Source organism: Rhinoderma darwinii, chromosome 7 (assembly GCF_050947455.1).
Source record: "Rhinoderma darwinii isolate aRhiDar2 chromosome 7, aRhiDar2.hap1, whole genome shotgun sequence".
Classification (NCBI taxonomy): domain Eukaryota; kingdom Metazoa; phylum Chordata; class Amphibia; order Anura; family Rhinodermatidae; genus Rhinoderma; species Rhinoderma darwinii.
Window position 1 is genome coordinate 57,938,257 of NC_134693.1, and position 12,537 is coordinate 57,950,793.

General features: G+C 41.4%; 1 protein-coding gene across 6 annotated transcripts in view; it reads left to right on the forward strand.

Annotated features, from left to right (window-relative positions):
• The window catches only part of KCNT2 (potassium sodium-activated channel subfamily T member 2), a 675,220-nt gene that overhangs the window by 359,140 nt on the left and 303,543 nt on the right, over positions 1-12,537 (forward strand). For all 6 annotated transcript variants that reach the window (XM_075833425.1, XM_075833427.1, XM_075833430.1 and 3 more), the window contains exon 9: positions 8,236-8,416. In XM_075833425.1, coding sequence (XP_075689540.1) covers positions 8,236-8,416 — 181 coding nt within the window. The remainder of the gene's footprint in view (positions 1-8,235; positions 8,417-12,537) is intronic.

Consider the following 12,537-nt stretch of genomic DNA (forward strand, 5'->3'; position numbering starts at 1 on the left):
ACGCAATCGCAGGGGGGCGATGGTTGCTATGGCTGCCTGGGGGCCTAATGAAGGTCCCCAGGTCCGCCATCTTTATGCACCTATGAAGCCCTGCCTCCAGCAGGGCTTAATAGATGCCTGTCAGAATCACGATATACTGCAATACATTAGTATTGCAGTATATTGTGCAAGCGATCTAACTGGTTGAAGTCCCCTAGGGGGACTAATAAGAAAGTAAAAATTAGTTTTTCTTTGTGTGAAAAAAAAAGAAAAAATATTAAAAGTTAAAAAAACTCGCCTTTTCCCATTTTCGCCCTAGAGCGGCTGCTACGGGGCCCGCGGCATGAGGGGCCCGTGTTACCCGCCGGCACGGGCTCCCACCATGGTCGGAGGCTCCGCTAGCTGCCGCTATGGCTACTACAGCGCGACGCCACTAAACACTATGGCAGAGCAGGGAGGTATCTCCCCGCTCTGCCATTAAACAAAAGACATGTATCCCCTATCCACAGGATAGGGGATACATGTGTGATCGCTTGCAGCGATAGGGAGAACGGGGGACCGAAAGTCCCCTGAAGTTCTCCATCACAAACCTCGGACTTCCGGGGTCTGTGTCGGCAGCTCCGTAGAAATGAATGGAGCGCCGGTCGCGCTTGTGCGCATGCGTGACCAGCGCTCCTTTCATTTTTATTGAGCTGTGCAGACGCCGGAAGTCAGAGTTTAGTCATGGAGAACTTTGGGGGACTTTCGGTTCCCCGTTCTCCCTATCGCTGCCGGCGATCAAACATGTATCCCCTATCCTGTGGATAGGGGATACATACATGTCTTTTGTTGGACACACTATAGGTCGGATTTTTTTTGGTGGTTGGGGCTGTATGGCGTTACCTACAGGGGGGCTATATAGCGTTACCTACATAGGGGCTGTATAGCGTTAGCTACAGGGGGGGCTGTATAGCGATACCTACAGGGGGGGCTGTATGGCGTTACCTACAGGCGGGGCTGTATGGCGCTATCTACACGGGGGCTGTATAGCGTTATTTACAGGGGGCTGTATGGCACTATCTACAGGGGGGGCTGTATGGCGTTATCTATGTGGGGGCTGTATGGCGTTATCTACAGGGGGGCTGTATGGCGTTATCTACAGGGGGGCTGTATAGCGTTACCTACAGGTGGGGCTGTATGGCGCTATCTACAGGGGGGCTGTATGGCGTTATCTACAGGGGGGGCTGTATGCCGTTATCTACAGGGGGGGCTGTATGGCGTTATCTACAGTGGGGGCTGTATGGCGTTATCTACAGAGGGGGCTTGTTTGCGTTATCTACAGGAGGATGTATGGTGCTATCTACAAAGGGGGCTGTATGGAGTTATCTACAGGGGGGCTGTATGGCGTTATCTACAGGGTGGGCTGTATGGCGTTATCTACAGGGGGCTGTATGGCGTTATCTACAGGGGGGGCTGTATGGCGTTATCTACAGGGGGCTGTATGGCATTATCTACAGGGCTACGGGGGGGGCTGTAAAAAAGGCATTATCTACAAGGGGGGGTTGTGTGACCCTCAGGGGAGGGGGGCCCCAGTCAAAAGTTTGCTATGGGGCCCAGTTTTTCCTAGTTACGCCCCTGCCCTAGAGCATAGTAAAAAATAAAAAAATAAATAAACATAATTGGTATCGCCACGTCCGTAAAAGTCTGAACTATTACAATATATCATTATTTAACCCACACGGTGAACACCGTAAAAAAGAAAAATTCTAAACCCCAATATCTCTAGTTTTTTGGTCACCTAATCTCCCACAGCAAATTAAATAAAAATTGATCAAACTGTCGCATGTACACCAAAATGGTATTATTAAAAACTACAGCTTATCCTGCAAAAAATAAGGCCTCATACCACTTAATCGAAGGAAAAATAAAAAAGTTATGGCTCTCGGAATTTGGCGACACAAAATAAATTTTATTTTTTACACTTAGGTTTTTAGTTGTAAAAGTAGTAAAATATAGAAAAAACTGTATATATTTGGTATTGCCGTAATTGTATTGACCCACAGAATAAAGTTAACATGTTGTTTTAATTGCACAGTGAATTACGTAAAAATGGCGCGCAAAAAACCATGGAGGAATCACAGTTTTTTTCATTTTCTACCCCACAAATAATTTTTTGCCCGTTTCCTAGTACATTATATGGCAAAAATAAATGGTGCTACAAAAAACTAGCCCTCATAGTACTATATCGACGGAAAAATACAGACGTTATGGCTTTTGGAAGGTGGGGAGGAAAAAACGAAAATGAAAATCTGAAAAAGGGCTGCGGCAGGAAGGGGTTAAATAAATACATTTATTTTTTTTCTTGCTCAACTGTAAGCATGTTTAAATTGTATGTACCATAAAATATATTTGTTAGAAAATTTTTATATGTTTTTGAACCCGGAAAACTGCTTTAATTTACCATTACAGAGTATTTGGCTGTAACACCGGTGACAGGTCCCGCTCCTACCGGTGGTCACCGCCGCTGGGTCTCATAACTCCTGCAAGGGGCCTTATACATTCCTTCTTGTCCAACATGAGTGTCTGACCTCACAAATACTCTTTTAGTTGTATGGTCACCAATTCCCACAAACACGCACGCTGTAAAATCTTGTGGAAACCCTTCCCAGATGTGTGAAGACTGTTATAGCAGCAAATTTGCAACCACATCACAACTTCATTGTTTCTCCCTAAAAATAAAAGTTGCAAGTGACCATAAGACCATGGAAAGAATTGTGATTATGTTGAAAATTTTGCGATTGCTTGTAACTTTTTTCCTCATAGCTAAAGTTAGTGCAATTTTACCTTGATTCTGGAGTGACGGAGCGGCGCTTTGTAGCCTTAGCCTTATAAAAAAAATCACCACTTTTTTTGTGAAAAAAAGCATAACATTTGTGTGTGTTACATAAAACATAATACTTTAATACTTAAAAGATCAGATATATTTCTACATTTTTTTTTATATAAATGTCATGTAAATGGGAATCTGTTTCTTTGTCTCATACCTATTATTTATCTAGTTTAGTCAATTACTGTACATTTCACTGCTATGAAGGTACAAGTTTATTTTCTCATGTAAACCCAACAGCCCACATGTAGAAAGTGATGACATTGGACCTCCCTGTTTACCATCATAAATTTTAAAAGTATGTCAACACATAAGGTTTTAAACTTAAAAAAAAAAATAAAAAAAAATCGTATTAATGAAATGGGACATGTTGTTGCTCAAAAGAAATAAAATGTATATATATATATATATATTATGAACATATACAAAACACACAAGACCTAAATGGCCATTAGCTTCTCAAATAACTTTTTTGATATTATAGTATACCTGTTATTAATCAACTTGCCAATAAACCTCTTAAAATGTTTTATGCTATTAAAACTGATTTATATTTCCTGCCACTAGGTGTCTCCCTTCATCTAATTTGTTGTCCACACCTGTTGACAAGCTCTCTCTGTCCTGGATTACTGACCCAGGATTATAGCACTGCTCCTGACATCACTGTCCATATATAAACAGTGATATCAGGAACTTTCAGTGCACTGGAGTCCACAGGCAGAACGCTAGTAAATGGTCTGCACCAGGACTCCGGCACTGCTTCTGACTTTACTGTCTATATACGAACAATGATGTCAGGAGCTTTCCCAGGATCAGAGTCTCGGGCAGAGCGCTAGTAGATGCTCTGCACGTGGACTCCAGCACTGCTCCTGATGTCACTGTCCATATATGGACAATGACATCAGGAGCTTCCACAGTGCTAGAGCCCCTCTGCAGAGCATCTACTAGCGCTGTGCCCAGGTTCATATATGAACAATAAAAAATAAGTTTTCTCAGGGCTAGTCCCCGAGTGACATATCCCACGGTGTGCCATACAGTGGGATACGTTTGGGCTTCTGTCGGAAGTATACGTAGAAAGTTTTACCGATGTATACCTCTGATGGAAGAACTTAACGTGATGTGAATGGGGCCTAAAGGTTTTTTGAAGATTATAAATTTATTAGAACAGGATGTTTCACTTGTGCATACTGGTTTTTGAAATGACGAATTAATTTGTAGCGCTGCAAACTGTAGCCTAAACAGAGGGGAGGTCATTCCAACAGTAAATGCCTATTATTGGTGCAGGATCGGGAGTGCTCACACAGGAGGGGAGTGGATTAGAAGGAGAGCATTTTGCATACTTGGTGAACACCCCGCGCTCCAGAGAGAGAGTGGAGAATTTGTTTGGAGAAGGTAGAAAATAGGTCAAAAAGGCTGAACTGAGAAAGCATATATCTATGAGTGAGCAAGACAAGGTGGGGGCAATAGGCAAAGTTTTCTAAATTTTTAAATGAAAAATCAAGTGCACTTTAAGCTTTGAAAAGTACCTTAAAAGGAGGCCACTCAATTTGCCAGTAATTCTGTCAGGCTAAGAAGCAATACATGTATTTCCTCTCTTGGCACCAAAAATATAAAATGTTAGGTACACAGAATTCTAGTCTAATAGTATCATTATTTATTTATAAAAACAATAATATGAAAAACATATAAAAGATTAACACACACTAATTGACATTTCCACACGGTTCCTGTATCTCTTTAGCTTATATGTGTCTCCATCTCCGTCTTAGAAATCCTGCATGTTGCCTTACCAAAAGAGCAATGTGACCATAAACATTAATTGTAACATTCATAAAACTCATAATTATTCTATTGAAACATTAGAACATTAGGAAATAAACATTATCATTAATCAGCTATCAAATAATGTTGCCAAATATTAAATTCGATTTGGATAAGTCAATGTTAGGATCTTACATCATATGGAAATTGCACTCAAGGGGATGCAATCTTAAAAGGTGGAATTTCTTTGTGTGTTGTGCAAAAAAAAAAAAAAGATGTGAACAAAGTAGTTACATTGACTTGACAAATAGTAATTGAAAACGTCAGATTGAATGTTTTCCCATATACTACGAAGATAACCCAGTTTTTCTTCTGCCTTCCGAGTGTAATGTTCCCCTGTTTTATTATTCCGCTGCTCCTTCTCATGAAGTAAATCATTTTAATAATAGAGGCTTATTAGAAACTAACTGCTACCAAAGGTACAGTACCAATTAGTGAAGGTTGCACGGTAGAAAGAAGTTGGCACAACTAGTGGATTTCTGAGGCAGGGAGCGGATGTGCAAGAAATTCGGAACAGGAGTTCTTATAATTACTTTGGGTCGTGTTCAGTAACAAAAAGTAGAAGCAAAATCTTGTACAACAAGTAGTGAGGAATGTGAGAAAACGGCACTCACCCTTATAGTAATAGTTCTTTCTTTTATTGTGGCATCCAGCGAAAAATTAAAAGTGTTCAAGGGAGGACATAGCAGATAGCATGGCAGGTTACAGCCTGTTTCGCGCTGGGAATAGCGCTTCTTCTGACTGAGTGAATGTATCATCAGAAAATTACCTATTGTTTAAAAGATTTGTCTAGGATTGGAAATCATGACTGCCTTTTTCCACTAAGGGTATGTTTACACGGCTTATTTTAAGCCGTTTTTGGGGGCGTAAACGCCCCCAAAAATGTCAAAAAAAACCGGAAGCTGAACGCCTCCAAACATCTGGCCATTGAAATTTCAAACGGCCTTTCCTACCCATGGGGAAGTTTTTTGCACGGCTGTTTGTAAAAACGGCGCGTAAAAAAACACCCCGTAAAAAAAGAAGTGCGTGTCACTTCTTGAGCAGCATTTCGAGCTGTTTTTCAGTGTCTCAATAGAAAAACAGCTCCAAAAATGGCTGTAAAAAAAGACATAAAAAAACGCTTGATGCATAAAAAATGGCTGAAAATCAGAGGCGGTTTTCCCTTGAAAACAGCTCCGTATTTTACGGCCGTTTTTCGTTTGCCGTGTGAACATAGCCTAACAGTGCCAAACCTGTCCATGGGCTTTGTGTAGAATTGCAACCAAGCTCCATTTATCTGAATGGGGCTGAGCTGCAATACCACACACAACCTGAGGACAGATGTGGCACTGTATTTGAAAGAAAGCAGACACTTCTTTCTAAACTTGCACAACCCCTTTAAATCAAGTTTGTATGTTAAAAATATTTTTCAAAACATTTTAATTGTCCATGTTATTATCTATAGTTTAACCCCTTAATGATACGGCCAATTTTCGTTTTTTCATTTTTGTTTTTTCCTCCCTGCATTCCAAAAGCCATAACTTTTTTATTTTTTTTGTCGACATAGCCGTATGAGGGCTAGTTTTTTGCCATACAAGTTGTAGTTTTTCATGGCACCATTTAATGTACCACGTAACGTACTGGTAAACAGAAAAAAAAATACTTGTGGGGTGAAATGGGCAAAAAACATTCTTTGCGGGGCTTCATTTTTACAGCATTCATTGTGTGGTAAAAACGACATGTTCGCTTTATTCTATGGGTTGATATGACTACGGCGATACCAAATGTATATTTTTTAATGTTTTACAACTTTTATAAATAAAAAACTATTTGTTAAAAAAAAAATTGGATTGTGTCGCCACATTCTGAAAGCCATAACTTCTTATTTGTCCGTCGATTGAGCGGTGTGAGTGCTTATTTTTTGCGGGGTGAGTTGTAGCTTTAATTAGTACCATGTTGGGGTACATGTGACTTTTTGATCACTTTTTATTTCTTTTTTTTGGGGAGCTAAGGCGACCAAAAAAACTGTAGTTTTTAATTTTTATTTTTTTTACAGCATTCACCGAGAATGTTAAATAACTTTATATTGTAATAGTTTTGTACTTTTACCGACATTATCGGTTATGTTATCTTTTATTTAATTATTAACATTTCTTTAGGGAAAATATATCTTTTTTCAACTTTGAATTTTTTTTTTTTGATACGCTACTGAAAACTTTATTAAATTATATTATTTACTTAGTCATCATAGGGGATTTGAACCAGCAATTGTCAGATTGCTATTTCAACACACTGCAATACTAACTTATCACAGTGCATTGCCATTTTTACAGGCTCCCTTTCAGCTGCCATGATAACCCATTGGTGCCCCGCAATCGCGTCCCGGGTGTGCTGATGGGGTGATAGAGGGAGCTCCCTCCCCCTGTCAAACACCTTAGATACTGCAGTCTCTATTGACCGCGGCATCTAAGGGGTTTAACTGCTGGAATCTAAGTTCTCATCAATTCCGTTAGGAGCATGGCTGTGTATTTCAGCCGTGCTCCTGTTGCTGATCTCGTCGGTACAGTGACAGTACTGACTATATCCGAGTGATGGATATATCCGTCACGATGCAGGAACTAGCACCCACTCATGACGGATATATCTGTCACTTGTTGTTAGGGAGTTAATCAGATAATAATAGGCAATTAAACAATCTAATATACTTTGTGTTCCAATGCGTCACCTTTTTCAAGATCTCTGCTTGCTGTCAGTGAATAGAAACAATTACAATCGATTGCGCCAAGAGGCTGAAAACTCATATAGATCTAATTCTTTTCAAAGCTGAAGCATTTTACTTAGGGTGGGTTCACATATCAGTTGCATCCGGCCAATTGTTTTTAGCCTGAGTCGGACGCAACATAAAACTTTGTGACCCAATCCAGTGTCCATAGCCGGACAAAAAATGTATGGTGAAGGTAGACATCCGGCGTTAAAACGGATGCAAATTATGCCAGAACTGATCCCAAAGGAAAGAATTGGATCAGTTCTGGCATTAGTTTCTCTCTACCATTTCTGTACCGGAGGGAAACTACGCCGGATCGCCTGATATAGGGGAACAAGCCCTTGAAAGTCCAGGAAAGTTCCTGAAAACTAAACAGCATGGACTCAAATAGATAACTTTTACCTTAACTGATATAATGTACAATAGTGAACTGATATGTTGTGAAGCTGCAGTCCAGTCACAAAAGATTGCTTACACTACATGCAGTTAAAGCAAACTTGTCGCTTTTAGAAGTATTAGGTCTTTGTGGTTATTAACCTCTAGCTAAAAAAAAAAAGAGATCTAACCTGTCCCATTGGCAGTGTCATTTCAAGAGTAAATCCAACGAAATACAATTTAATTTGCATGATTTGCAGTGTTGTAAAACATGTGGAATGAATAATACTTACAATATACTTTCTTACCTACAGTAAAGGTCCCCTACAATAGTCAACCAGAGGCTAAACAGTGAAAAAAGGTCAACAGTATAAAAATAATTTGTCTGTAAAACATTTGCTGCTTTATGTTTATTGTATTCTAATTTGAAATGTTTTTTTTTCCTTTCCAGCATATGTGGAATTCAGCATCTGGAGCGAGCTGGAAATAATTTGACGCTATTCGATTCTCTCTACTTCTGCATTGTTACTTTTTCCACTGTCGGTTTTGGGGACGTTACCCCACAGATCTGGCAATCCAAACTTTTGGTTGTCATAATGATCTGTGTTGCATTAGTTGTTCTCCCAATCCAGGTAAAACCCTACGCAAATCTAATTTGACACATTTGCATTTTACACAATTACCATTTTGTTGTATATTTTATGAACTTTTAATATTAATTACATACATTCCAAATTGACAGAACAATGCTAGGAAATTTCACAAGGCACTACTATCATGACTAAGGTGTATGGAGACACACTAGGCCACTCCACCGTAGCGGAGTAGCAGCTGGCCAAACAACAATCAACGATAGTCTTTTGGACAAGAGTACCTGTGTAGAAGATTTGGCAAACACTCAGCGTGGCAGACACTTGGTGTAGCAGACACGTGGCGTAGCAGACACTTGGCACAGATGACACTTGGCACAGATGACACTTGGCACAGATGACACTTGGCACAGATGACACTTGGCACAAATGACACTTGGCACAGACGACACATGGCACAGACGACACTTTGCACAGACTACACTCTCGACTCTGACACTGGATTTCAAACAGGAAAAAACACAATTATTGGATACGGGACACGAGGTACAGGAGACGGAAACACTGGATACAGGATACAACTAAGGGACCATTTGCAATGACAAACCTGGACAGACACAACAACATTCGGGCAAGGAAAGGAAGGGCAGAGCCCATTTTAAAGTCTAGGCTGTACAGGGATTGGCTAGGGAAATTTACATTGGTGCATGCGCTGGACCTTTAAAGACGGGAACGAGCGTGTGCGTACCCTACAGGAATTAGTGGGGAGCTGCAGCCGCATGTGTCAGTGTCTCCGCGGAGGGAGACGCCGGAATGAAAAGAGTTTCCTGCGGTCGTGGCTGCCGGTAAGTAGGAGGTGCCGGCGGTCAGCATCTGCGGGCACAACTACTTTCCAAAAGGGTCTGATTACTCTACTGAAACGACTGTATATATTCACTGACATCTAATCCACACACTGAGAATAGGAGCAGCACAACAGAAAATAGACCTCACAAGAGCGAGAAGGGCACAAGCCTCCAAAAATCCGACTTGAAGATCCCAAAAATACAGGACAATTTAAAAAGAGGCAGCACTCCAAAGTAGACTTCAAATGATTTATTCACCCATATGTGCAGAGGATGCAACATTTCAGCTGCTCAATGCAGCCATTGTCAAGCAATAAAACACAGGCATGCTCATATATTTATACAGCCCACGATGAGCGGAGTTACAAATAGGTATTAACATACATACAAAATCTAAAAAAAATCACAGTGCTAATACAATTGTGATACAAAAATATAAATACATGATAACAACACAAATAACAGTGTTACACATGATTCAATTTACAAGTTAAATATAGGCTCAAAGTATACTGAACTCTGGTGTCCATAGTTAAGTGAACCTAAACGACCGACAGCGCTATCGTAAAGAAGGGCAAACCACAAATGTATGATAAGGGAGAAAAAGGCATAACAAAGGGGTGTACTGCAACATAACCACTGGGATATTGGATGGTCCGAGCGACAAAATACTGGTACTACAGTTAGATACAATGACCACAAGGTCCATTTTAAGTATCAGCTGCAGTCCTTTATAAGGTTGTTTGAGAAATCAACCTGAGATATGTCTCAACAAACGAGACGTAGTCTATGGCAACATTTAGCCTGCTAATCCCTACATTAAAAGATGGTAGTGAACCAACAACAGGTCATATCCCGTACGTCATCCTGAAGGGACAAACCAGTCCACACATCGTGCAGGCCAGTGGTGCATCAGATGAGCACTCAAGGGTCACAGTGTGTATATGGCACAACGTAATCTAAAAGGTGCCACCACTAGGGGATCTACAAAACCACTTCAGGACCAATAGACATCAACCCTGAGGATTCAAACAATGCCACCCTATATCGTAAAACTATATTAACCACTTCACGACTGCCATACGGCTATATACGTTCCAACTGCTGATGCCCCGTGCAGTTGCCATGTCTATAAACTTTGACAGCCTTGAACGGGGTTTAATGAGTGCAGTGCTGCTTTGGTGTGAACAGTGCTGCACTCTCATATCTGCCAGGGAGCCCTGGACTACACCCCCCCCCACTGTAGATAGCGCAAAACCCCTGCAGATAGCGCTACCTAAGCTCCCTCTAGGAGCCGAATCCCCTCCTAGAGGGAACCACCGACGCCTCTCCATCCCCGCTGTAAATAGTGCCCCCTTGTAGATGCCAACCTCTTCCCTGTAGATAGCGCCACCTAAACTCCCAATAAGAGTGGAATCCCCGGTGTCAGATGGCTCTGTGCCGGGGATTCCACTTCTAAAGAGAGCCCCTGATGTCACTGTCCACCGTCAGGGGCTCTCTTTAGGAGCGGAATTCCCGGCCGACACTCTGACCGGTGATTCCGCTACTGGAGAAGCCACTGGCGTCACTATCCATACATGGGCAGTGGTGTCTGCGGCTCTCTCTAGAAGCGGAATCCCCGGTGTCATATATGTACAGTGATGTCAGGGGCTAGTCCTGGAGCGGAATCCCCGGCCACAGCGCTGCCGATGCTGAGGCAGGGGATTCCACTTTTAGAGTTAGCACCTAACGTCACTGTCCATATATGGACAGCGACATCAGGGGCTCCCTCTAGGAGCGGAATCCCTGACCAGAAGGATTCCACTCCTACAGGGAGCTACAATGGTGCTATTTACAGGAAGGGGGTGTGAATTGTGTGTGGGGGGGGTGCTTATACGTACAGGGGGAGTGACACTATCTACAGGGGAAGTGGCACTATCTGCAGAGGTGGTGCTATCTAGAGAGGGGATGTTGCTATCTAAAGGGGTGTGGTGCTATCTACAGGGGGTGGTGCTATATACAAGTGGGATGGTGCAATCTGCAGGGGGAGGTGCTATCTGCAGGGGGTGGTGCTATCTCCAGGGGGATGGTGCTATCTACAGGGGGTGGTGCTATATGCAATGGGTGGCACTATCTACAGGGTGTGTGGTGCTGTCTACAGGGGGTTCTATAGACAGGGGGTGTGGCACTATCTACATGGGCACTGTGTGTGGCACTATGTGGCCACTATCTACAGTGGGAACTGTGGCACTATGTGGGCACTGCGGCACTATTTATAGTGGAAACTATCTATGTGGGCACTGGCACTATCTACAGTGGGCAATGTGGCACTATATACATGGGCGCTATGGTGTTTTCAGGTGGCTGCGACAAAAATAACCTAACGTATAAAATTCATCAATTTTTTTAACGTCCATGAAAAATGGATGGCAAATGTCGGTAATAAACGGTCAGACAGTCTGGAAATGGATTCAAACTTTGAGACACATTGATGCAAAACAGCCATGAAAAACTGACAGTTGATCCGCTGTTAAATGCCCTTTTTTTCCACATTATGTGAATATAGCCTTATAGCCCTCTTATCCGCTCACAGGGTTCCATGGGGACAGTCTATAGGACCTTTTTCAAGCATGCTTGAAAAAACGTTGTAACTTGTGCTGATTGAATAAACCTCAATTTTTTCACTACATCGGAGTGCTGTGGGATTTTCTTCTATATATATATATATACATACACTTATAATATAAATGAATAAATATATAAAACATTACAAAAAAGTGTTTTTTTAAACTTTTTCGTGATTTGTCTGCTCATAATAAAGATATGAAACATGGAATTAATTAAACTAATCTAGAAAATGAAAGTTTCATATGTCTTATAAAATACAAAGTAAAAATAGTTGTGATATTCAAAGCGGTTGCAAAGATATTATCGTTCAAAGAAGTGCATATCAGAAATTAAACATTTGACCTGGACACAGGGGTATCAATGACCCTTGGTTATGAAAGGGTTAATCCTAATTGCAAAAGATAGCTAGCCAGATTCCCTTAGGTCAACTAACGATCCCATAAGGAAATCACCCCATTTTGCCTAAATCTCCCAAAACAACATCTGGTGCTAGAAAAATTAACACAGCAGGAATATTCTGCAATGAAGTCCTTTTTATTCATACAATCTCAGTGTGATACATAATTGTTTAACATTCTGTCATCCATGTGGGGTGAGTATCCGACTTCACAATTGCGTAATATCCAATAATGTCAACCTATGACGATAGACACATATAGTGAAAAAAGTGTTAAGAACAGTATAAAGTGCAATCTTTGGTGCAGTGTAAGT